The sequence below is a fragment of the Caretta caretta genome, chromosome 16 (assembly GCF_965140235.1).
Source record: "Caretta caretta isolate rCarCar2 chromosome 16, rCarCar1.hap1, whole genome shotgun sequence".
Taxonomy (NCBI): domain Eukaryota; kingdom Metazoa; phylum Chordata; order Testudines; family Cheloniidae; genus Caretta; species Caretta caretta.
The window spans coordinates 26167838-26195298 of record NC_134221.1 but is presented as its reverse complement, the minus strand read 5'-3'; the positions used below and the strand labels follow the sequence as shown (position 1 = coordinate 26195298).

Sequence of the window (27461 nt, the reverse complement as noted above, 5' to 3'; positions counted from 1 at the left end):
ATTTAGTACTATTTCCATGAGATTTTTTTGAATATATATCCTAAAAAGTTAATGGAAACAAACCGGTCAACATAGTGATAGTTTTCTGAAGATTTAAATGAAAATGCCAGAGACATTTTTTGACTGAGTAGAAACAAAAATACTCTGGCAGTCTATAAACTAGTGAAAAAGAGGGCCAGATTCGCAAAAGGACTTAAGTGCCTAATTGGCACTTTAGGTGCCTAAATCCAAGACACACACTTCATTGGGATTCACAGCCTACCTACTCAGCTGCCCCTGAGCCCTACAGATGCCTAAACTCGCTTGACACCTAAGTGTTTGCAATAAAAGTTCCCTAGGCAACTACATTTCTGGCTCTGTGCTGGCTGGCTGTGCATCGCAGCCACATGACAGGCATCCAGATGCCTAAGCCCCAAAATGATACACATGGGGAAAGATAAAAGCATTCCTCTGTCTAACTTGCCTGAAGAAGTTCTGAGCATGCCTACCACATTGGGCCCCTATAGGCAAGCATACACAGAACATTGCGGGGGAGAGCAAGACCACCTCCCTCATGACTTTTAACCCTAGTGGTTAGGATACTCACCTGGGATGTGGGAGACATCTAGTTCAACTCTCCCCCTGAGAGGGAGAAGGGACTTGTCACCTCTCAAGTGAGTGCCTTAGCCACTGGGTTATGAGACATTCTAATATGGGGCTCCCTCAGTTTCTTCTATTGACTCTGTTCCAGTGTGAATAAATAATGAAATACTCCAGAAGGCATTCTGTGCCAAAAAATTAAAAAGTCTGCACACAATATTTTAAAATTCTACAAATTATATTTGTCAAATAAATGTGGAGGCTCCAGCATGGCACTGGGGAGCACAGGACACTGTCTGCACAGTGGTTGGAGATCACTGTGCAGCTCCCCCCAGGACACGGACTCAGTGGTGAGGTTGCACCCAACCCTGACACAGCACAAGGACTGGGTCTGTCCCAGAAACACTCCAGGGTCCTGCCCCTCCATGCCAGGTGTACCAAGTGTGGGCAGGCAGGCTCAGCAAGGCAAGATCCAAGTGTGGAGGAGCATAGTAGGGGGGGATCCAGGTGTGACAGATTTTTGTTACTAATTTGCCGGGTAGCTGGTGCTTGTACACTAGCGGGGCAATGCGATTTACAATGGAGTACAGACCCACCCACTTGGCATTCAGAGTGTGGGCCACCTTCCCCAGCTTTGGAACATTACCTTGTCTTCAAGTTGCCATGGTCAGATGTCTTCACTGACAATCCCCTTATGCTTGGCCTTTTCCTTATCTAAAGCGGGCTTCACGGGTTTTACAAAGCTTTTTTTTTAACTGGGCAAAGCTGAGACATTTTGGTTCTGGCAAACAGTAAATGTGATTATTGGTAAACACAATATTTACATTACATTTGCTTACTGGTGGGTTGCTAACATTTTTTATTTAAAAAAATTTTTTTTTTTTAGGAATTGACATATACACATTACCCATTATACAGTACTTTGGTCTTATTATTTAATTTATTTTAGATACAAGATTTTAGGGAAATGTCTTTACTACAGAGCTTTGGAGCAACAGGCAAGGATAAGCACACCCACTTTTGAGGAGTCCAGTTGGTACAACCTCTGGTGTTCAATAGCTTCCCTCCCTCCCTCCCCAGCCCATTGGCTTGTGGTCTGGGGTAGCCAGAAGGATTCCATGTTCACTATGGGTAGTGGGCTAACTTTTTATATTTTTGCCTTCAGAGCCTGTTGGTATGCGATTTTAATAACAATTCTCCCCATGAAAAGGTCTGGCCTTACTATACTAAAAACGTACTGCATTTATTTGTATTGATAAGTATTAAACAGTGATTCTTTTTTTGCTTTAGCAAGTGTATTAAAACCTTAGTGTTTTTTGATATTACCCTAAAACATTTTGTGTTTTAAGGTGAACAAAGCAAGTATCTGCATTTTATTACATTTTATAGCTATAGCACTATGTATTTTTTTTATTTGTATTTGTTTTTGTATTAGGCTGTTTTGTAGCTGTGACAAAGAGCTTAATTTATTTTTAATTATTTGTAGGTTTACAGTATTTATAATTTTTGCTTTAAAATTATTTTTTTGTAATATGGTGTCTGCTACTTGAGGAGGTTTTCCTGCAGCATTTGGTACACAACAGTGCTTAGCAACAAGACAAACAACACAAAATAACACAAAACACAATTTCTATTGTGACAGTAGATTCCTGGTATTTTGGGTTGCTTTTCAGCTGGTGTCAGCTTTGTTTGTTTTTTTTGAAAGACAAAAGAACATGTTTTTACCCCTTTAGGGGTGGCAGATTATTGCTTAAATTTTATTTTTTTTATAAATATTTTTGCTGATTGCAGGCAAAACAGAGGAGTTACCTTCACATTTTCCTGTGATTGTTTATAGGCAGGCCAGATTTCCATGACTTTTACCTTTATTAGTTAGGTAATTTGCATTAACACAGATGCTTTTTGGTTTGCTTTTGGATTTAAAGCCATTAGCAGCTCAGAGACTCTGTCTTAAAAGGAACACATTTAATTTTCAGCAGAGTTTTGAATATTTTTTATTTTTAATTTTTGCTTTTAAAACACACAGCGATTTGAAGACAAAAACACAACCTATTGTGACGCCCTTTGGCAAAGTGATAGTTTGATTACACAGAGCTATTTTAAGGCTTAGTGTGGGGCACGGTCTTCCTCTCTTTTACTGCAGCTTTTATTTGCTATTTTGTTATTAAAAAACAGATTAAATTTTTTAAAAAATTTTTTGGTTTTGCTTGCCCTGCTGCAGCCATGACTTTGGTTTTTATTTTAAACAGTTTAAATTTTATAAAGCATTGAGTTACCTTAAGGTTTGAATGCTAAATACCAAAGTTAAACAACACTAGTTACCTGTGTCTGGCAAAAGTATTACTTGGTTTTGCAACTTTGAATGGAAGATTCAAATGGATTTTAGTGGTATTATTTAAAACAACACCAATGTATTTTAAAACCCCAAGAGTGCTTTTTTTTTTAGCAAATTTGACTAACTTGTTTATAGTCAAATGATTTTAATTGAACAGTCTTTTTTACCTGGATTGTTTACAGACCTTCCTTTGGAAAAGGGCCCATTTTCCTTCAGAATAGCTGCAAAGAAACCAAGAAATTTTTTTAAAAATATTTTTACAACGTTTAACTGATTAATTTTTTTTAGCCTTTGCAGAGTTAACTTTTTACTTTTTTAAAAATTATTTGCTTATTTTTTAAAATGACACCTTCATTAACTCAGATTTTATTATTTTAAGTACTATTTTAGGGATTTGAATTTTTTTATACCTGTACTTACTAGGTTTTTTTTATTTTTTAAGATTTTTAACCTGTTTTTTAATTTTTTCATTTGCTGCTTGTTTGGGCCTGATCCTGTTTTTCTCATTGAACAGTTTCTTTCCATGGGCACAGGCTTCGTTCCATTACTAATTTAGCAAGGAGGGTGGGCTCCTTAATTAGCTGCCACCCCTCCTGGTCCCTTTCCTCTTTACAATTACCCCACGGGGTGCTTTTCTTGTAGTGGGGATGCTGTACATACAACCTTATTTTTCCTTTATGCGCTGGACCTCTCCTCGGTCTTAATGAGGGCCGCTATGGGGGGGTGCAACAAACATTCAACCACCCTTGGGGATCTTTGCACAGCGGGAAATCAAAGCCCTCACAAGGGTTACCCAAATCATCCCCTGTGAGGCTTGCCACCTGGACCGAACGCACGGCCAACTGACATTTTAACTGCTCAATTTTCTTTTCATGGCGCGCACACTGCCGTTGGGGCATATGCTGAGCACGAATGGTTAAATCTTTGACAAGTCCTTGAAGGACTGGTACTTGCTTAGCCAGTGCTCCCAGGCAGGTGCGTTCTGCTTTTTTCCCCTGGAAGTCCTGTCTCAAGGCTTGCAGTTTATTCTGGGTGTAGACTTGGGTTGCCGCCTGGTACGTGATTTGTGCTTTCAGTTGCTCAATTTCCATTAGCTGTAACACACCTCCCTTCTCCCCAGCTCCGCTTGCTGTCCCAACAACATTTGATACCACATGGCTGCTGCAGTTTAAATTAATTCCACAGCTGCCCCTAGGTTTTTACCCTTCTGCTTTTTATACTTGGCATATAGGTCTAACAAATCCTGCCAAGTCTGCACTCTTTTCTGAAGCTCTGCCACAGAACCTTGGTGAGAGCCTTCTCAAGCCGGGAGAGGTCTTCACCTCCCTTTGAAAGAGGCAGCAGGGTCCCATCCCTCTTTGCTGCCTCCTCCATGGCTCGGGCATCAGGCTCACCTGCCTCCTGACCAGGCAGCTGGGCTACCGTGCCTGCATTCCTTAATGCCTGTACGTCCGGCATTGACCCCGTCATTGATGTCATCACCCACGACTGCGGGACTCCCAAGTCCACAGCTGTACCCTTCTGTTTCCTGAACATGTTGTTACAATTCCTTAGTACAACTTTAAAAATCTTTTAATTACTTGAAATTGCACGTTGCTTACACCGACCGGCACCAGGGCTTACAATGCTCACCCCTCCCCCCCCTTTGAGGGGCCAGAGGAAGAGACGCTAAGCCTCCCTCCATATTACTCTGTCCGATCCCACTGAGGGATACATACACCCCACCGAGGGTACTTACACCCCAACTCTGTCCGGTTAGAGCGAGACACCCTATGGTCTCCTCTTCAACGCAGTCATACTACGACTGGCGGTGTACGCACTGAGGATTATTCCCTTGGAGCGAGAATTGCAAAGTTCCCCTCCCATTGCCCGGTACTGCTATGCCCAGGGATAGACCCACCTGCACCCTTCCCCCACCGACCGGGGTGGAGAGAGGAATACTAAACCTCCCTCCGGTTCTCTGTCATGCTACGACTGAGGGTGGGGCACACCTTTAATCATAGAATCCTCAACATGAAATACCAACAGTGCCAGACAGAGCAAACATGAAATACCCGGGGGCGGGGGGGGAGATAGATACAGGAACACACCATGTGACTAAATTTTAAAGCTTTATTAAGAAAATAATAAAAGAACAGCAGAGCATGCTGGAATCACATCTATGTCACGTAGAGGAAGGAAAGAGCATTCGTGCCCGAGCTGTAACCCACTTCCATAATCACACCTAAGCTACCCCAGGCTGGCCAGGCCTGAGCTGTACTGTCAGAAGGCGGTGGGGGATGGACAGGAGTTTGTCCTTTGCACAGGTCATTCGGGGGGTCCGCTGCAAAGTTTCCAAATTGTTTCTGCTCTTGGGAGGGTTTTTAAGCCCTGGGGGTCTCTTGGGGGCATCCCCTTCAGAGACCTTTGTTCCCCATGCTCAATGTACCAGTCCAGACCGGCCTTCTGTGGCTTCTTCAGCTTCCCTCAAAACACACCAGCTCCAAGGTCACAAAGGCAGACTGGTGAGTCTCACTGGGCAGCCAACTTTTGCAATTGTGTAATATCAGTCCTGCAACTTGCTTTGGTTTTATTTTTTACAGCCAGCTGCGGGTTTGGTGGTCGGCAGGCGGAGCAAGGCAGAGACTGTGTTGATTTTTGACCTTGAGGGCAGAGCCGCTTTCTTTTTTATTTTTAGGCCAAGCTGAATTTTTAAATTAACCCTTTCCTTTCCCACCTCGGCCTTCTAAGACCTGCAAAGGAACCTTTTATTTTACTTTTATACCTTTAACCCTTCCCAAAACACTTTGCAATGCCTGCAACAGCATTAGCAACGTACAATACTGATCTGCCTCCCCAGGGGACTTGAGGGAGGGGGCCATTGGGGTGTGACACAGGTGTGGGTTGAGACTCTTCTGTGTGGGGCAATCTGGGTGCGGGCAGCTCAGTAGGGAATCCGGCTATGGGGGGATCTGGATGCACAGGGTCTTGTTGAGGGGTTCTGGGTGCAATGGTAATGGGACTCTGCAGGGGGGGTCCAGGTGAAGGTGGTTGGGGCTCAGCACAGGAGAGGCTGGGTATTGGGTGGATAGAGCTCAGCGGGCAGGTTGGGATCCAGGTGCAGCTGGTTGGGGCTCAGTGGGGTGGGGATCTGGGTGGCTCATCAGGGTGGTCCAGGTGCAGGGGTAGTGGGGCTCATCAGGGGAGTTCTGAGTGCGGAGGGGGGTGGCTCGGTGGGAGGATCTGGGTATGAGGGGGTCTGGATGCATACAGGTTGGGTGGTTGGGGGAACAGCTCCCTGTACCGGGTTCCCTCCCCCTTCAGCTGAGGAGTAATGGGTGCAGGAAATGGGGGGAGAGTTTGCAGAGCTTCCTGCAGTTGGGGGAGAAATCTGGAGGTGGGTCTAACCTGGCCCCAGATGCCATGCAGGGAAGAGGAAGTCCCATTCTCCCCAGCCCAGCTGGGACTAGCAGCTGAGCATGATGCAGGGTAGGAGCCATCAGCCAGGTCTTCCCCAGTACCGTCCCCTGCACCACAGTGATTTACCTCTCTGCTGGCTGCCCTGGGCACCCAAAACACACTGCTGGGGAGGGTTGAATGACAGCTCTTGTGACTTCCCTGTCAGAAAGTCATTTTTCTGTGGGGAAGCAAAGAAATTGGTGGGGGGGGGGGGGGGTTGTCATAAATTTTGCACATGCACAGTGGGGCAGAATTCCCCCAGGAGTAAATAAAAGAATCACGGGGCCAGAAAAAGAGAGCACAAGCTTCTTGCCAAATGGTGGAGGTATCTAATCCCAAGAGATGGGATGCAGGAGGTCTCTGCAGCCCAGATTTTGTGCCTATCTCCAAGAGTTTAGCCCACCCCCCTCAGCTTGACACCTCCCATTGGCTAGTTTAGGCAAGAAGCTGCCTACTGTGCTAGCTTTTGTGAATCTCATTCTGAGGCACCTCTCTCCTCCCATTTATTCCAGGGCTTGAAGATGCCTAACCTAGGCTTTGTGAATTCCAGTGATTTTTCTAGGCACCTAAAAATTAGGGATGGCGACACTCAACATTGACATGCCTAAATTCCTTTGTTAATCTAGCCCAAATGATTGAAATAAACTGGGTTCCAGAAACCACAGTTCTCATTAAACAGGTGTTGTGGGTACAATCTCACAGAACAGCATCAGTGCAAATCCAGTTAACATTAATAGGAAAATTAGCCACGGGCAAAACAAAACCATTTTCCAAAAACTTTGAGAAAAAACTTTATTTTATGAGTGTATTCTTCTATGAAATTAATAATTTTATTAAATTCACAGACTATTAACTTTAATTCATTATTTTTATAAACACCACGTTGCTTACAAAAATAACAATGACTGTCTGAAAATGTGAGACAATGTGAAATGTCAGCTGCCAAAGCTAGCAATTCAGAGATCATATGGCTGCTGGCATAAGGGGAAACTTACAACACTAAATAAAACCACCTCCTTCTATGCTCCTTGTTGAACAAGAAATGCTAAATTGGTTTTAAAGTTCATAGACTGAATTTACATTAACCCATGCAGTCAAACTCACTGGAGTAACGGATGGACTAGAAACAACACAAATCAAAATGGTCATTTTGTTATATTACTTTCTTCGTTATGTTCTATTTCAAAAATTTCCTAATAACATATTACAACGCCTAAAGAAAGAAAATATTAAAACCAAATATTTAACATATTTATTTAAAGACCACCACCTTTAATGATGAAGAGCCCTTAACAGCTATGCTGGGGAAAGTACATTGGGAGTTTTACTTTGTCTTCTTATTTCTAGAAATAGAGCAATACTCTGATCCCTAAATAAATTACATAAACAAGTTGTGTTTCCATAAATATAAGGAAAATGGCTGAGATTATGTACAATGTATTTTCAGCTTCTTTAGAAAAAAAATGATGGGACTAGAGCAAGAGAGAGACACACACATTTAACAATATCATGCCACCATTCTTAACATACTTGCATCACATCATGGCTCACTTATGCTTTTAATTTACAGTAGCTTTTACCATGAGTAGGATTGCTTTTCCAGGTCTTGTTTTCAATGCTGAAAATTACTAATAAACTCGTTTGCCCTTTTACAAATGGGGGCCTGAGGAATGTCTGTAACTGTCCCTTTAAAGGTGTTTCCAATGGCTTCTGAGAATACCTGCAATATATTTTTCATAGTCCATTTGAAGTACTGGTTTTTTTTAGCACTTTGTTAACATTCTTAATCAAAGACAAGTTATATCTCCAGAGGGTTGGATCCCTAGTGAGAAATTTTTTAGGTATGGTGACAAAGTTCCTCCTCTGCCTTGGTGGGTCCTGTGCTTTTTGGCGGATTTGCTCGCTTCAGAGGTTCACGGCAACCCTCAGTTTGGCTGCTTCTGCTGGAGGCTCAAACCTGCCGTTCACTCAGCTAACCTCATCACTGGCCAGCATGGGGGAAACGGAGAACAATCCCCACAGTCTCTGTGTCCCACCTAGTGGGCCTGGGACAGGCCAGATCCCTTTCCAAATTAGACCTTCCCTTCTGGTGTTTCCCACAGTTCTTCCTGTGTCCAATGAGGAGTTGGGGGATGGGGGGAACCTCTAATAGCATTGGCTCACATAGCGAGCATTTTTTTTTCCTACTTTTCCTGACCGGAAACTTTTTCTTTTTTTCTTCTTTCCTCCTCACTTCCTAGTCCACTACTTTTATTCTCCTGTTATCACCTCATCTCCTACCTGTGTTCCATTTCATCCGTAGCTCAGCATCTCTATTCTTCTCCTTCTCTAGCAGCTTTTTTCCAACTGCCCCTTCTGGTGGATTCTGAGCCCCCTCCCCAGCTTGAGTTGCCTTCTCCTTGGCTAAAAGAAAAGGAGTACTTGTGGCACCTTAGAGACTAACCAACGTGAGCTACAGCTCACTTCATCGGATGTCCGATGAAGTGAGCTGTAGCTCACGAAAGCTCATGCTCAAATAAATTGGTTAGTCTCTAAGGTGCCACAAGTACTCCTTTTCTTTTTGCGAATACAGACTAACACGGCTGTTACTCTGAAACTTCTCCTTGGCTGTCTCTCCAGGATACAGGCGGTCTCCCCAGGCTGTCTCCCCAGGCTGCTGCAGGTATTAGACCAGGGTGAGGGTTACTACTCTTGCTCTCTATCTAGGTCAGGTTACACTTCTATGATATGGAAGCGGACAAGCCATAAGTGCCTGACTTAGACAGTAATGTAAAATGACCTAGGTATCATGATCTTTGAAAAGTGCTGAGGATGTAGTTATAATAGGGCTTAATTAGTTTCTGTGACACAAAGACCACATTGTCACAAATAGACTACGTTTGAAAACACTTGTTTGCATCTGGGACCCAGCCACATGATTGGTAAATGCAAAGCAAATGCTGTTTGTTCTCAAATTGCAAGCTTTCCATGGGGAAACTTGTGGGATCAAAGGGGTCAGAGACAACTCAACTTAAGCCTGAGTGTGTTGGGTCGAGAGTGTTTTCAGACCCAACCTGAACCTGATACCTGTAGTTGGGTCCTGTCTAGTTCAGGTCAGATTGCAAGGTTCAAGTCACTGGTACTTTAAACAAAGCACTAGATTTTATGTAGCTGGGAAAGATCAGGTACCAAATCATAAATTGCCGCCCTAACCTCCCCATATACTTCCAGAATCTCAGTGAGAAGCCCCACTAACTCAAGCAAAGAAGATGCTGTACTTGTCCCCACTGCAGCTGATTACCTATAATTTATGCAATTTTATCTGTGGGAGTCCAGCGTCCTCCTCCAAACTGCCACAGGCTTCCTCTTTCCTGGCACAGGGTCCTTTAGTAACCAAGAGAAAACTCTGGAAGTTAATCAGTCACCAGATTAACCAGATAATAAAGAAAATGTTCAGACATATAGAATGGGCAGATTATAATACTGAAAATATTACAATGCCACTGTATACACGGGAGGATCTCCCCAAGTGTTCATTTCTAGTCACCCAAATAAACGATTCAGTACAAATAAACTGGGTTCAGAGAGAGGCTGATGATTAACAGCCTGGAGAGGCTGCCTGAGACTATTTACCTTAGAGTATAGCTCTCTCGCAGACTGATTGGAGAAGAAAAGGCAAAATCAGGTAAAATTACACTTTCCCACATTAAAAAATAAGGGGTAATCCTGACATTCATAGAATATCAGGGTTGGAAGGGACCTCAGGAGGTCATCTAGTCTAACCCCCTGCTCAAAGCAGGACCAATCCCCAACTAAATCATCCCAGCCAGGGCTTTGTGAAGCCTGACCTTAAAAACTTCTAGGGAAGGAGATTCCACCACCTCCCTAGGTAACGCATTCCAGTGTTTCACCACCCTCGTAGTGAAAAAGTTTTTCCTAATATCCAACCTAAATCTCCCCCACTGCAACTTGAGACCATTACTCCTTGTTCTGTCATCTCCTACCACTGAGAAAAGTCTAGAGCCATCCTCTTTGGAACCCCCTTTCAGGTAGTTGAAAGCAGCTATCAAATCCCCCTTCATTCTTCTGTCCTGAAGACTAAACATCCCCAGTTCCCTCAGCCTCTCCTCATAAGTCATGTGTTCCAGTCCCCTAATCATTTTTGTTGCTCTCCGCTGGACTCTTTCCAATTTTTCCACATCCTTCTTGTAGTGTGAGGCCCAAAACTGGACACAGTACTCCAGATGAGGCCTCATCAATGTCGAATAGAGGGGAACGATCACGTCCCTCGATCTGCTGGCAATGCCCCTACTTATACATCCCAAAATGCCATTGGCCTTCTTGGCAACAAGGGCACACTGTTGACTCATATCCAACTTCTTGTCCACTGTAAACCCTAGGTCTTTTTCTGCAGAACTGCTGCCGAGCCATTCGGTCCCTAGTCTATAGCGGTGCATTGGATTCTTCCGTCCTAAGTGCAGGACCCTGCACTTATCCTTGTTGAACCTCATCAGATTTCTTTTGGCCCAATCCTCCAATTTGTCTAGGTCCCTCTGTATCCTATCCCTACCTGCCACCGTATCTACCACTCCTCCTAGTTTAGTATCATCCACAAAGTTTAGTATCATCCAAAAGTTTAGTATCTTCACGAACAAGGTCAGCTCCCAGACTACTGCACTGGGCAGAAAAGCATGAGGAGGAGGTGACCAGCCCTCTGTGGAGAAAGAAGTGGTTCAGGACTATTTAGAAAAGCTGGACAAGCAGAAGTCCATGGGGCCGGATGCGTTGCATTCGAGAGTGCTAAAGGAGTTGGCGGACGTGATTGCAGAGCCATTGGCCATTATCTTTGAAAATTCATGGCGATCGGGGGAGGTCCCAGACGACTGGAAAAAGGCTAATGTAGTGCCCATCTTTAAAAAAGGGAAGAAGGAGGATCCTGGGAACTACAGGCCAGTCAGCCTCACCTCAGTCCCTGGAAAAATCATGGAGCAGGTCCTCAAAGAATCAATTCTGAAGCACTTAGAGGAGAGGAAAGTGATCAGGAACAGTCAGCATGGATTCAACAAGGGCAAGTCATGCCTGATTAATCTAATTGCCTTCTATGACAAGATAACCGGCTCTGTGGATGAAGGGAAAGCAGTGGACATGTTGTTCCTTGACTTTAGCAAAGCTTTTGACACGGTCTCCCACAGTATTCTTCCCAGCAAGTTAAAGAAGTATGGGCTGGATGAATGCACTATAAGGTGGATAGAAAGCTGGCTAGATTGTCGGGCTCAACGGGTAGTGATCAATGGCTCCATGTCTAGTTGGCAGCCTGTATCAAGTGGAGTGCCCCAGGGGTCGGTCCTGGGGCCGGTTTTGTTCAATATCTTCAGAAATGATCTGGAGGATGGTGTGGATTGCACCCTCAGCAAGTTTGCAGATGACACAAAACTGGGAGGAGTGGTAGATACACTGGAGGGTAGGGATAGGATACAGGGGGACCTAGACAAATTGGAGGATTGGGCCAAAAGAAATCTGATGAGGTTCAACAAGGATAAGTGCAGGATCCTGCACTTAGGACGGAAGAATCCAATTCACCGCTATAGACTAGGGACCGAATGGCTAGGCAGCAGTTCTGCGGAAAAGGACCTAGGGGTGACAGTGGACGAGAAGTCAACAGTGTGCCCTTGTTCCCAAGAAGGCCAATGGCATTTTGGGATATGTAAGTAGGGGCATAGCCAGCAGATCGAGGGACGTGATCGTTCCCCTCTATTCGACATTGGTGAGGCCTCATCTGGAGTACTGTGTCCAGTTTTGGGCCCCACACTACAAGAAGGATGTGGAAAAATTGGAGAGAGTCCAGCGAAGGGCAACAAAAATGATTAGGGGTCTGGAACACATGACTTATGAGGAGAGGCTGAGGGAACTGGGGATGTTTAGTCTTCAGGAGAGAAGAATGAGGGGGGATTTGATAGCTGCTTTCAACTACCTGAAAGGGGGTTCCAAAGAGGATGGCTCTAGACTTTTCTCAGTGGTAGAAGATGACAGGACAAGGAGTAATGGTCTCAAGTTGCAGTGGGGGAGATTTAGGTTGGATATTAGGAAAAACTTTTTCACTATGAGGGTGGTGAAACACTGGAATGCGTTACCTAGGGAGGTGGTGGAATCTCCTTCCCTAGAAGTTTTTAAGGTCAGGCTTCACAAAGCCCTGGCTGGGATGATTTAGTTGGGGATTGGTCCTGCTTTGAGCAGGGGGTGGACTAGATGACCTCCTGAGGTCCCTTCCAACCCTGATATTCTATGATTCTAAGACAGAGGCAAAAAAAGCATTGAGTACATTAGCTTTTTCCACACCCTCTGTCACGAGGTTGCCTCCCTCATTCAGTAAGGGGCCCACACTTTCCTTGACTTTCTTCTTGTTGCTAACATACCTGAAGAAACCCTTCTTGTTACTCTTAACATCTCTTGCTAGCTGCAACTCCAGGTGTGATTTGGCCTTCCTGATTTCACTCCTGCAAGCCCGAGCAATATTTTTATACTCATCCCTGGTCATTTGTCCAATCTTCCACTTCTTGTAAGCTTCTTCTTTGTGTTTAAGATCAGCAAGGATTTCACTGTTAAGCCGAGCTGGTCGCTTGCTGTATTTACTATTCTTTCTACACATCGGGATGGTTTGTCCCTGTAACCTCAATAAGGATTCTTTAAAATACAGCCAGCTCTCCTGGACTCCTTTCCCCCTCATGTTATTCTCCCAGGGGATCCTGCCCATCAGTTCTCTGAGGGAGTCAAAGTCTGCTTTTCTGAAGTCCAGGGTCTATATTCTGCTGCTCTCCTTTCTTCCTTGTGTCAGGATCCTGAACTCGACCATTTCATGGTCACTGCCTCCCAGGTTCCCATCCACTTTTGCTTCCCCTACTAATTCTTCCCAGTTTGTGAGCAGCAGGTCAAGAAGAGCTCTGCCCCTAGTTGGTTCCTCTAGCACTGCACCAGAAAATTGTCCCCTACATTTTCCAAAAACTTCCTGGATTGCCTGTGCACCGCTGTATTGCTCTCCCAGCAGATATCAGGGTGATTGAAGTCTCCCATGAGAACCAGGGCCTGCGATCTAGTAACTTCTGTGAGTTGCCGGAAGAAAACCTCGTCCACCTCATCCCCCTGGTCTGGTGGTCTATAGTAGACTCCCACCACGACATCACCCTTGTTGCTCACACTTCTAAACTTAATCCAGAGACTCTCAGGTTTTTCTGCAGTTTCATACTTGAGCTCTGAGCAGTCAGACTGCTTCCTTACATACAGTGCAACTCCCCCACCTTTTCTGCCCTTCCTGAACAGCTTATATCCATCCATGACAGTACTCCAGTCATGTGAGTATTCAAATCCAGCAAATTTAAAATTTACAGAGGAACTACTTTTAACCCAAACATAATTAACTCATATCTATCCTGAAGACCTATTTCTTTCACAACACTTACAAGAAACTAGATGACTAAGCCTTCTGCTTATTTATTCTTTTTTTTAAAATGTAAATTATGTGAGGAGGTATTGAATGGTGGAGAATAGGAAGGGGAACTTCATGTGATTAGCTTAAATATAAAAAAACCTCAACAGCAAACATGCAATTACTAATCTATCTCCATCCCCATCACTTTGCTTGTACAGCCTGATCTAGCTGTATCCTCAACCTGGGTCTGCCTTTGTACACTTTTTTGTGTGTGACTGTACAGAGAGACTCTCTTTCTGTGTTTGGGTGCTATCACAAAAAATGGTCACCTACCGCTTGTAACTGTTATTCTTTGAGATGTGTTGCTCATGTCCATTCCAAGTACGTGTGCGCTCGCCGCATGCGCAGTTGCCGGAAGGCTTTCTCCCTAGTGGTACCTGTCGGGTCGGCTCAGGCACCCCCTAGAATCGCGCCTTCATGGCACTGCATATAGGACCGTGCCGACTCGCTGCCTCTCCAGTTCCTTCTTGCCAGATTACTCTGATGAGGGGAAGGCGGGTGGGTCTGGGAATGGACATGAGCAACACATCTCGAATAACAGGTAGAGGTAGGTAACCATTTTTTCTTCTTCGAGAGCTTTCTCATGTCAATTCCAAGTAGGTGACTCCCAAGCCTTAGCTAGGAGGTGGGGTCAGAGTTCATGGACATAATTGTTGCTTTGCAGGCATTGTTACAAAGTATCTTTAAGTTTGTTTTTGTTAATATTTCTGATAGGCCGTAGGATGGGGGAGATAATACCTCATAAAGTAGGAAAGTGCTTCCAAATGACAAACGCTTGCCCGTGCTAAAGCATAACAACTAACACAGAATGGCTGCTTACAAAACAGTTTCACTAAAAGAGTTATCAGCATTCCCCCCTAAAACTCAGGACAGCTTTCTTACCCCCATGGCCTGATCTCTGTGGCTGTGGCTTTTTTTAAAATTTGTTTGTCCTCAGTTTAGATTTTAAAAAACATTAGAAAAGAAGAAAAGTGGGGGAGTGGGGGTAGAAGGGGGGGAGGAAGACTCCTTATCTCTGGTGAAAAACAGCAAACTTTTTTTTACATAAGCTAATTTTTTCTTGTGTTTTTTGTATAAATCCAAACTTTAAAAAGCAATTTTTTTGGTTAATTTTGTTTTTTATTAAAACACATGTAAACTCCCCTCAATTGCCAGTTTTCATATTCTTACCCAGTTGCTGTTTTGGTACTTTAAAAACACTATTTTTAAAAGGATAGGCTAGTATCTTAAGCCTTTTTAGTTCACTAAACATCTACAAAATATCCCTAAGAGGGGCCTTGTTTTGTTACAGCTCAGTCAATACTGCTTTTTCATGTTAAACTTTAAAAAAAACAAACATAATGCTTCAAATAGGCCTCACTGCATACAGAATATCCTAAAAAGGTCATGTTATGTTACATCTCAGTCAGTGCTGTATTTTCATGCTAAATGTTAAAAAAAACCCTTTATATAATGAAACACGGCATGTTTAGCAAGTGTTAAAATTATGGGGGAAAAGTTGAGGGGTGGGGATGTTCGTCACATAGGCTATCTCTAAGCTTCATTCGGTCACAAAGCGATGGTTTTTGTCTTTTACAATCAGTAAATGGAATAAAATACTTGTTATAACATTCACAAAGTATCTTTCAATGCAATCTCACCATTTGTTAAAACTTTAACAGTATTTAAAAAGTTAGGAAAGAAGCAAACTGGAGGGGTGACCCCTAGAGCCTTGCTAAGGCAGACTATAGTGCATGGATCACTGGCCAGCCTAATTAGTCTTATCTGTTTTTTAAATGTAGAGAAAGCCACAGCTCCAGCCTGTGCTGTATTATTTTAATAAAATCTCTGGACCCAAAACAAACACAGGCGCTTGTACCTGTGTCTCAGCACACGCGTTGCAAACATTTAAAAACAAAAATATTCTGATAATGCAACAGAAAAATTCATACTTAAATCTAAAAGTCCTAAAAAAATGGAAGCTTAATATAACTTTCGCACGGATTTGTTAAAAAGTGGGGAGGAAAACAAACTTCTCTCTGATCCATGGGATTACAGAATAAGGGGAATATAAACTAGCTGTTACTAAGGTTCTGTGGTTTTCACTCTGGGGTGTTTTCTGCGTGCTTTTTCTTTTTTTAATTGAAACACACATGTAAAAATGTTAAATGAAGGGCTCTGTCTTCATATAGGCTTGTCTTTTCAAGTGATTATTCCTTTACAAGCCTTTCACCTCTATTTGTTAAAAACTTTAACAAATTACTTTTATAAACTAACTGACTGTGGTTTTAACCCTGAGTTAATTTGTTTTTTTATTTTACATTGTTAATAAGATTAGTTACAAAGCAATGTCTTCTTCAGATAACAAAAGGAAATGTTTATTTCAACAAGTATTTGGTATAATTTTGTTTTAAAAGCAGGTCTAGGGCTTTCTTGTTATGTTCTGGCCTTGATCCGCTGTCTCACAGATGCTGTTTTTGCTGACAATGGCTTTGTTGATAAAGCATGCTGATTCAAATTGTTCTTACTAAAAATGATCAATGTTAGTCAAACATAGGGGAAAACTTTTTTTATCACTATACATTACTTTTATAAACAGGTTCTCTGTGTTTTTAACCCTGGGATGTTTCTGCATGCTAATTTTTTATTGAAACACATATGTAAAAGTGCTAAATAAAGAAATATGTCTTCAGAGAGGCTTGTCTTTTAAAGTGTTTATTCCTTTACAAAACTTAATATAACTTTCACTTGCGTTTGTTAAAAAGTGGGGGAAGAAACAAACTTATCTCTGATCCATTGGTTTACAGAATAAGGGTAATATAAACTGGCTGTTAGTAAGGTCCTGTGGTTTTAAACCTGGGGTGTTTCTGCATGCTCTATTTTATTGAAACACACCTGTAAATAAAGGGATGTGTCTTTATATACGTTTGTCTTTTAAGGTGTTTATCCCTTTACAAGACTTAATATAACTTTTACTTACATTTGTTAAAAAGTTTGGGGATGAAGCAGCCTTCTTATCTCTGATCCACTGACTCACGGATGCTGTTTTTGCTGACAGGGGTTTTGCTGCAGCTTCAAATTGTCCTCACGAAAAAATAACCAATAATAGTTTAAAACGTAGGGGAAGACTTTTAAAAATTGTTTGTTACTAAGGGCTTATGGTTTTAACTTTTATTAAAGCCCCTATGTAAAAGGGGCTACATGGTGGAAAAAGTGCTTGAGGTCTGTTTTTTTAGATAAGAATAAGGCAGTTAAAGTGGGGGCGGAGATGGCTCTTGTTTACAAATTTTGGGACTATAGGATTGGTTCAGGAAAATGAATTCTATGACACTGCTGTAGAACAACATCTGATTGGGCTGACCCAAAGGCGGTGATAACAAGCCTGAGGGGCTGTGAACCTGGGAAGTTGTCTCTTTCCACAGAAACACTTAGAAGGGTAAGATCTCTCTCTGACTCAACCACGTGCTGACTATTTTTGCCCTTTGCAAAGGGGCTTTCTTTTCCCTTTCCTGTTCTCTCTTTTAACCTATCTTTATATGTTTCTCTTATTTAACTCTTTTTAAATGCTCTTTACTTAACCTATCCTTGTATTTAATAGTTTAAATGCTTTTCTATTAACCTCTCTTTATACTTTTTAACATTGCTTACTAAACAGTTTCTGCTTTAGTAAATGCCCTTTTTTGCAATGTGTGTTCTTTTTAAACCTATTTTTCAATATTATTTAATGTTTTGAAATGCTCTTTTCTTAACCTACCCTTATATTTAACATTTTAAATGTTTCTTTCTTAATCAACCTTTATATTTTTACCATGTGCTTACTAAACAGTTTCCTTTATATGTTTCTTTTATTTACCTCTTTTTAGATACTCTTTTGAAGGGCCAAAATCCATATGCTATTAAGTAACAACCTGATATATAAACTGTGTCAGCTCTTTTTACAGGCCCAAAGTCCAGAATTTGGTTAAGAGGCCAGAGGCCTAGCAAACAGTGAACAATATTAGCTAAGAAAGAAAAACAAACAAAAAACAACCTTGGTTTTTGCTAAGATAAGCTTGGTCAGCAAAATGCCAGGTGGAGAATCATAATTGGTAGCTTTATCTAAAAGCTGCAAACAGACCAAAGGAATGAAAGGGGCCCTTTTCTGTAGAAAGGGGTACCTTCCCACACACCAACGTTGAGTTTATGGAAGAGGTTCAAACATGTCAGTATGAGATATAACATCCTCCCTCTCACAAATGTACACCCCTTCTCCAAACCACTACCAGTGCCTGCCTTAAAAACACAAATAAGCAACTAAAAAAAATTTCTATTGCCATATACTTTTCACTGTTTTTTTGTTTTAACCCCCAAGTATGTACCTGTAAACAATCAATGGAGCTACTTCATTCCTATAAATCCCAAATCAGAATTAAACATATACATTTTATACATTGTTTAAAGTACTAATTGTATGTTACTAGTTAACCTAAAACCATGGGCGGAGACATTATGTAATCTTTGACTATTGGCTACTGTGCTTATCTTGTCTTCCTGCTAGACCTATCCAGGTGTTTGGATTTCCCTCCGCCCATGGAAAATCCATATAATCCACTGTAATCAATTGTTTGGCAGTGTCTCTGAGCCTAATAAGCAAAGTAACACTCCACCAGCGCTGTGTGTAATAAACCCACGTGCTTGATTCTACACGTTGTCCATTTTGGTCCTTGATTTTTCTTAACCTACCCTTACATTTAATACACCTGTTACATTTATCTCAAAATTTTTTATTCTTTAATAACTATAGTGAGCCGGTGTGGCTCCCTGCCGCCCCGGAGAGGGACAAGCCCTTCTGGACACCGGAGTGGGCAGAGCTAGGGAGCTCTGAGCCCACCCCCAGAGGGTCAGGCGGCGCCCCCGAAGTATAAAGGCTCGACCTCAGAACTCACTAGGGAGAGAGCTGCTGGGGAGGCCAGACGCCTCCGACCTGTCCCGCGCCCGCTACCCAGAGGGGTTGCTGGGCCTGCCCCACGCCTGCTACCTGGAGGAGTTGCCAGGCCTGCCCCACGCCAGCTACCCGGAGGAGTTGCTGGGTCTGCCTCTAATCACCTACCTGCCCCGAGGAACCCATGGTGCCGGAGCCCCTGGAGGACACCACTGTGACCCAGGTACCACCCGAGGGGGAGTCTGGAAATAGGCCGGGGGCAGCTGACCCTAGTCTGGCTGCAACACTGCCAGAGCCCATGTCAGTGTGTTGTGGCCAGGATCCCCACTGACCCAGCAGCGGGTCTTCTGCCGCTGCTAGGGCCCCGGACTGGGATGCAGTGCAGTGGGAGGGGCTGCGTCCCCCCCCGCCACCCAACTCATGTGTGTAATAAACCCACGTGCTTGATTCTACACGTTGTCCATTTTGGTCCTTGATTTTTCTTAACCTACCCTTACATTTAATACACCTGTTACATTTATCTCAAAAGAGTCTCCCCCTCTTCCAGGCCCTTTGGGGCCTGGGCTTATTGCTACTATTGTACTGCTACTGCTCAGCCCCTGTCTGAGGGCCTGAGCGCCTGACTCATTGTTGCCCAGGGCCTGGGCTCATTGTGCTTATTTCAGTTGCCGCAAGGGCCGCCGAGAGAGACTCCCGCGGCAGAACTAATTCCCCATAAACATCAACAGTGTGTAGTGAGCTGGTGTGGCTCCCCGCTGTCCCGGAGAGGGATGAGCCCCGGCTAGCCTCTTTACAATAACATACCAAACTAGTCCTTTAAAAATACCTCTCTTTACTCAACCTCACCAAAAATCTCTCTTTTCTTTAATAACTTGCCTCTCTCCTTTAAAAACAAAAATCTTTATTTTTCTTTAAGTTCTCTTTCTATTCTTTAATAATATACCAAACTAGGCCTTTAAAATAATGTCTCCTTACTAAACCTAACCAAACAACCTTTCTTTCCTTTTTTCCTGTAAACCTTACCAAAGCTTTCTTTTTTTAATCTTTAAGCTCTGACTCTATTCTTTCAACCTTTTTCTCATAAAAAAACAACCAAATGCAGCAAAGCACAAGCATGCAACGTTCCCCCTATTCAAACATAAAAAAAATCAATTTTTTTTTAAATGGCCAACAGCGCCAAACCTCAACACCAACGGAAACGGGGAAGGTGGGCAGGACATAGGAAGGTCAGTCCTAGGACCAATCCTGTTCAATTTATTCATAAATGATCTGAAGATAGGGGTAAACAGTGAGGTGACAAAGTTTGCAGATGATACTAAACTGCTCAAGATAGTTAAGACCAAAGAAGACTGTGAAGAACTTCAAAAAGATCTCACAAAACTAAGTGATTGGGCAACAAAATGGCCAGTGAAATTTAATGTGGATAAATGTAAAGTAATGCACATTGGAAAAAAAAAACCCAACTATACATACAATATGATGGGGGCTAATTTAGCTACAACTAATCAGGAGAAAGATCTTGGAGTCATCGTGGATAGTTCTCTGAAGATGTCCACGCAGTGTGCAGCGGCAGTCAAAAAAGCAAACAGGATGTTAGGAATCATTAAAAAAGGGATAGAGAATAAGATGGAGAATATCTTACTGCCCTTATATAAATCCATGGTACGCCCACATCTTGAATACTGTGAACAGATGTGGTTTCCTCAACTCAAAAAAGATATACTGGCATTAGAAAAGGTTCAAAAAAGAGCAACTAAAATGATTAGGGGTTTGGAACGGGTCCCATATGAGGAGAGATTAAAGAGGCTAGGACTTTTCAACTTGGAAAAGAGGAGACTAAGGGGGGATATGATAGAGGTATATAAAATCATGAGTGGTGTGGAGAAAGTGAATAAGGAAAAGTTATTTACTTGTACCCATAATATAAGAACTAAATGAAAATAATGGGTAGCAGGTTTAAAACAAATAAAAGGAAGTTCTTCTTCACTCAGCGCACAGTCAACCTGTGGAACTCCTTGCCTGAGGAGGTTGTGAAGGCTAGGACTATAACAGGGTTTAAAAGAGAACTGGATAAATTCATGGAGGTTAAGTCCATTAATGGCTATTAGCCAGGATGGGTAAGAAATGGTGTTCCTAGCCTCTGTTTGCCAGAAGCTGGGAATGAGCAACAGAGGATGGATCACTTGATGATTCCCTGTTCTGTTCATTCCCTCTGGGGCACCTGGCATTGGCCACTGTCGGTAGACAGGATACTGGGCTAGATGGACCTTTGGTCTGAGCCAGTATGGCCATTCTTATGTTCTTATAAGCCCTAAATGGGGTGTGGAAACCTGTCAAAAATATATGGTGATGAATACTATCAAGCTGTATACCACTGTTGTTTGTTGTTCCCTAGGTCATGCATGACAGCATCAAAAGCCTTACTGAAGTCAAGATATACCACGTCTACCACTTTCCCCCCATCCACAAGGCTTGCTACCCTGCCAAACTCATGGACTTGTCTCGACTTCTGCGCTCAGACAGATCTTAACAAGGGACTACAGAATTTGATCTGTTTATATAAAGCCCTGATTGTACAAAAAAAGAGAGAACAACCTCACATAGATTGGAAGTTTGGAAGGATTTTCCTTGTTCTTTGCCACACATTTTGATCCTGTCACATCTGCTTTATAAATGACTGTAGTTTATGCAACTATAAAGTGTAGTGTCCAACTATGTTATTGTTTAATCACAGACAAAGCACAGTTTGATGTGCTTGACGTGAGAAGTTCTAGTTCATTGTATACTTCAAATCTACTCTTGACAATACATGGTATTGTTAACAATCTGACAGATTCACAACCAAATGCATTTGTTTGTTAAACAATTTTTTTACATTAAGGTATTTAATTAGTGAAACAAAATGTAACAAGCTGAAATACAGCAACTTGATACAAGACTGAGGTAACAAAATACTTTGCCAAAAACCTAAAGACTCCCACACAAGGGTTAAAAGTTCAGTGGTTATTATGGGTGAGACAATTCACAAAAGTTATAGAAAGTCTGTACACAAATGGCATGCAGTGGGCTGCTGAAAAATACGGCCAAAAATAGTGCAACAGTGTTCACAAGAAACAAAGAAATATAGAAATTGGTTTATATTGTAATGTGACAAATGGATTGTATATTGAAAACTTCTGTTGATGCCTTAATTGAGTGCTAATGGGACAAACATGCATTTTGGCACTGAATTACTTTAAAATTACACACACTAATAAATTAATAATAAATATTGCCTGAAATATATCTAATATCTTCACAAGTCTGAAATTAGTCATCCTGAAAAACAGACTAAAAAGGCCTGTTTTTACAAAACAGCTGAAGTTTTACTGTGCGACTGATAACACTTACAAGGTTTATGATATCCTTTCATAGAGGTGATATTTTAATCAATGTCTATTATTTCAACAGGAGCTTTTAATTCACATTAAAGGTGTCAGATACTGAGTCCCCAAAAAATCAGTAATTATTAGAATTCATACTTTTTGTATTTAACAATAAATGTATTTAAAAATGGATTAAGCTAATACCATCCCTCTACTGTTCTATCATTCTCATTCATTTTATCTTCTCAAAAGCTACAAAGCAATACCACAATTATTGTGATATACTACAAGAATTTCAAGACATATTGCACAAGGCAAAACTACACAATTGCCATGTTCAGCTCTGTTTTACGTAATACTATCTACTCTGCAACTGGTGATCAGCTCAAGCATTCATTTTACCAATTCTTTAAAAACTTTAAAAATGCAAATTACTGAAGGTCTCGAGTAGCATTATTTTGAGGGTTTTGTTCTCTCCACAGACACACAAAAATTCCATCCCGGGCACTATGAGAGACTCCTGGATATCAGAGTCACTTTTGTGTGTGTTCTCTCATTCATGCCACAAATAGTTCAGAGCATATCCTGGTTTCACGTTTGAACTCCTATCTTTGTAGGGGTTTGCTATACAGGTGAAGGGACCTGGAGATGTTTGGAACTTCTCTGCCATAGAATCATAGAAGATTAGTGTTGGAAGAAACCTTAGGAGGTCATAGTCCAACCCCCTGCTCAAAGCAGGACCAACCCCAGCTAAATCATCCCAGCCAGGGCTTTCTCAAGCTGGGCCTTAAAAACCTCTAAGGATGGAGATTCCACCACCTCCGTAGGTAATCCATTTCAGTGCTTCACCACCCTCCTAGTGAAATAGTTTTCCCTGATATTCAACCTAGACCTCCCCCACCACAACTTGAGATCATTACTCCTTTTTTTGTCATCTGCCACTACTGAGAACAGCCTAGCTCCATCCTCTTTGGAACACCCCTTCAGGTAGTTGAAGGCTACTTTCAAATCCCCCCTTCATGGCCAGCTTCTAAAGGGCTTTTCTTGAGAAAGATTGTTTTCTAAGGATGAAAAAACTCCCTGCCCTGAATAGAATAACACCTAAAATGTTCCACAAGGCTTTGAATTCTACAAGCCCTCAAGATCTAAACAGGTTCCAGCTTTTGCCATTACTAGCCTATCAGTTAACTGTGAGTGTCACTTCAAGGTGAAACTTGGTCCACAGTCTCAGCAGCCACAACATCCATTACTTAATTTGAATTATAAGCACGGTGGAAAAAAATGAAATGAGAATTAGCTGTTTCTCCCCTCCCCCATTACATCTAAAAACAGCTTTAGACATTTCCTTGGCCTCCTAATATGGATGTCAGGTCAGTGACTGTTACAATTTTAAATTAAATTTTATATTTAACAATGACCAAATTGTTCTCTTATTAATGGGATAACTAAGCATTTGCAGAACATTTTGCTGCAAGGATTTCAGTAGGATTTGTGGAACAGGATCCCTGCACAGGGGAATCACCCACATCCCAATAGATCAGAACAAGATAGATGTAGTTGTTATGGTTTCACCTGGACATGATTGGTGAATAAAAGCACTATGTAAGTACGTTTCAGAGTTCTTGCAGAACCATTAAAATTAGCTGTGTTAAAAATTCTGCTCTGGCAAATGTGCATTTTAAACTTCGATGCTTGAGGCCACAATTTACCAGTACCTATACTGTCCTCATCCTCCTAAACACTCATTTGGCTGGCAATCTGGAAAATACAAGTACACTGTTAATTGTTGGCAATGCATTTATTAGTCCCTCCTCATTTTTTAAATTATGTCACAAGTCCCTTTATAAATCTTTGCCTGCCAATGCCTACGATGGCAAAATGCATACTTATTTAAGAAAACAGTTTGGTTTCTTGATCTATCACCTTCCAAATTTATTGTACTAGGTGGGCCACTTTACATTCTTAGCAGTAGCCCTGGAAGCTACAAAACTCTTTATGATCCATTAGGCAAAGTGGGAATTCAGGATGCTTGAATACATGTTATGTATGTCGAGGAAGTGTTGTCTTTAAATATAATTGAAAAAAAGCAACAGCATTGTAAGTGGCATTACATGCTAGCTCTGGCTTAAACACAGAAATCCAAGGACATTTTAGATACAGGCAGCGCTCCAGGGCTCCTGATTAACAGCAGCTCTATTTTATATAAATTCTGCATACGGGGGTGGCAACTTAGATCTTCAGCCTTTACTCTTAGCATTTGAGGGTTTAGGTCAGACATATAATATTACAATAATGCCGTTTCAGATGGTTCAACCCTCTGGCTGCTGCAAAAGATTAGATATGCGTACAGACACACACACTACACATACATGCACCTATGAATTCATTTGAATGGTAGTCCAGAGAATACCTGCACCCTCAGAAATAGTTTAAATTTATAACTCACCTCTCACCACAACCATCCATGCATCTCTCTGTCTAGGAGAATAATTCAGATGATTTCATTTTCAAATAGTTGGGCAACAGTGACATGCTGATGATAGAATTTCACCAGCATCATCATCTTTAAAAATCCTCTGTGTCAGATCTAACTATTGAAAATTCCATTCTTGGACTACAGATGCTGTTATCAGCTCACTACTACAACTAATTTTTGGCTTGGTAAAAAAGCAAAAAGATATTTTTTGGCCACTCCTCTATCCCACTGAAGATCTCTTGAACCATCAAAGAAGTCTGATGTCAAATCTGTGTGAATTCTGATACTTGCCCTGTCTCTCCCTACAGGAATCAGTAGGAACTATTTTTCTTGTCACTTACCAAGTTTCATTCTCAGGATTGTGACACAGACAGTTAAAAAACATTTTTATATAGTCAACAGAAATTCAGCATTACAAATAAGGTATTTTTGTAAGATAAATTTAAAAAAATCTGCTGTAAAATCAAGATTATGTGAGATCAGCAGAACAGCCCAGTGACTGGGCACTTGTTTTGATGTAGGGCTCTAGTCATCCAAAATTATTTCTGGTCTTTCATGGTCTGCAAGCATGTGGTCGAATCACAGGACTCTCCCACCTAGCTCACCATTTTGCTCCATTCTTGGGGAGCTGCAGAGTGAGGGTTTTAGGGGCATTGGTCATGGCATTAGAAAGCCTAGCTGAAAGTGAGGTGGGAGCTTTATGCAATGATTCATCCTTGATGGATGAAACCTGAACACTGACCAGCAAAGGGATGTGACTAAAAGGTGAAGAATACTGAAATCAAGGTGAGAATAGCAGAAAGCTCAGACCAGCAGGAAGTGCTAAGGCACACCTGGGAAAAGAGAACCAGGTAGTTTCTCCTGGCATAGAAGGGTCTCTTACATGCCAATCAGTCCTGCCTAGATCTCACCTCCATCATGATTTCAGAGGATCAGAGGCCTTCATGACAGCAGTCCTAGTGGCATTATTCTGCCTACCAGGTGATGTGTGTGCACATGCAGGTGCTGAATGGGATTGGGTCACCCACATGAGAGTGGAACAGTGAGTGGAAAGTTCAGCCATTCTGAGGAGTCAGCACTAGGTGGCTGGGAAGATCCAAATACCTGCATCTATGGAGCTAGGGATTTTAGATGAATAGCACCCATAGTAAAGGGGAAAAAAATAAGGCCAATTTATCCTTAGGAGTAAGAAAATCCAAGAAAAGCTGTAACACAAAGTGAATTTAAATAGCAATGGACCCTTCACTCATCTGGGTGTCCCTTTATATTATATTTAAAAGCAGCACATTCAAATGAAAGAAATACTAAATTAAACTATTTATCTTGTGCCAAAATACACATTTCCCAAATAGCTCAAATGCGAACTGCAGAACTGTCCAGAGATTTGATACAAAATCTGAGGCAACCACATTACCAAGCAACTCAGTGCACTTAGGTTATAAAAATGTTGTTCCACAATTTTCTATTCTAATTGACACTTTGCAGCAAGTTAACACTGTCAATCATTTTGTGCATTAGAAAGAACTGAAAACCCAACATGGGCTAAATGTTCTTCAGTCACATAAAGCAGCTTAACAATAAAAAGAACAGTTTAAAAAAGAATAGGCAGAAGATGTGATGCACAGTTTGTGGTCAAACATTAGTCCAGGGCAGTTTGTGACCACAAAGTTAAAGTCAAGGTTTCCAGGATCCTGCATCAGTCAGGACTCATCTTCAGTCTGTCTAAATTGTCTACTTATGTTCAGTGCATGAGACTATATCTGGTCCTAAGGACAACATTCACTTTCTGCTTTTAAAAGCTGTGTCAAAATCACTTTCAAGTTACATAGAAAAGTGCTGAAGTAATCTTGTCTGGGGCAGCTGGCTCACATTAGGGAGCTCCTTCTCCCCTTCTCCTCAGGGAAAGATATTCCCATCCTGCAGTTTGGCACTTGAAGTCACACCACATACTGATGCAAGTTATTCGAATGACATTAGGTTAGCAGGTACCTGGAAGAGAATGTAAATTAGTCAGCAATGTAAAGTTCCTGTGGCAAGGGGAAACTGAAGTGTCAATCTTTGTATTACTATTGCCATTTATTGCCAAGTGCCAACAATGCAATCAGTCCCTTAAACGGACTCTGTGTGAGGCTGACTCTGCAAGCTAGTAACAGGACATTGTATCATAACTTGGGAGAGAAAAACATGACACAGTAAGGGGCACTGAGACTTATGGCTAGAGCCGCACAAATTCACCATTACCAGATTTTTTTGTGGATATCCTAGAATTTGAAATCTTGCCTTCCACACCTGTTACAAAACTTTGGTCAATATGAAAAATGGGTTGTATAAATATACCCTGATGAGCTTGTCTGTGTATAATCGAGGTGCCCATAGAGGCTAGAAAGTGGCATCCTCTATGTAGGGGTTTCCTGGAATGTAAGGGAGAAACTGGTTGGAAAAGACATTTTCATGGCCTTACCTGAGGCCTGTTGCTTTTGCATGCATCATCCAAATGCTTGTGCCACAGTATTGCGTGAAACCTTGACCCAGTCTGAAACTTGTAAATATTGCCTACAAAATTAAAAAAAATCAGGATCCCTGAGGTTTTGACAGACACTTGGCTTTGCTACATTATCATCGTTTAGTGTAGAAGCCAAGAGCATAAAGTAAATAGGAAAATTAATTTGGTCCTCAAATACCCAAACTGCTCCTACCACACACAGCAGGCTCTGGCAGGGAGGATAGGCTATAGGGAATATGTGCCCAGCACCCCCCAGGTAGGGGGTGGAAGATAGTGTGCATATTCAATAGACCTGAGGGTAGCACATGGGAGTAAAATTAAGCTGTCACAGAACCAAAGACAGTAAGACCAATCTGGGCATCCACTCCAACCTCCTTCGTTTTATACTTTGCTTCATTCCCAC

At 42.0% G+C, this 27461-nt stretch overlaps 2 protein-coding genes and 1 long non-coding RNA gene across 11 annotated transcripts in view; 1 reads left to right on the top strand and 2 right to left on the bottom strand.

Moving 5' to 3' along the window:
* The window catches only part of LOC142068384 (uncharacterized), a 61166-nt gene extending 44026 nt beyond the window's left edge, over nt 1–17140 (bottom strand). The window contains exons 1-2 of the mRNA XM_075120597.1: nt 17125–17140; nt 16774–16877 (exon numbers count right to left, since the gene is read on the bottom strand). Of these exons, the coding sequence (XP_074976698.1) occupies nt 16774–16877; nt 17125–17140 (120 nt within the window). The remainder of the gene's footprint in view (nt 1–16773; nt 16878–17124) is intronic.
* Nucleotides 17141–17246: 106 nt separating this feature from the next.
* Nucleotides 17247–22280, top strand: LOC125623697 (uncharacterized). Its single transcript, XR_007353075.2, has 2 exons — nt 17247–18937; nt 21110–22280. It is a non-coding gene; the product is annotated as an uncharacterized LOC125623697 (long non-coding RNA).
* Nucleotides 21565–27461, bottom strand: part of RALGPS1 (Ral GEF with PH domain and SH3 binding motif 1) — a 398334-nt gene continuing 392437 nt past the window's right edge. For all 9 annotated transcript variants that reach the window (XM_048823454.2, XM_048823456.2, XM_048823452.2 and 6 more), the window contains 2 exons: nt 27017–27108; nt 21565–26544 (listed from right to left, as the gene is read on the bottom strand). In XM_048823454.2, coding sequence (XP_048679411.1) covers nt 26515–26544; nt 27017–27108 — 122 coding nt within the window. In that variant the 3' untranslated portion in view covers nt 21565–26514. The remainder of the gene's footprint in view (nt 26545–27016; nt 27109–27461) is intronic.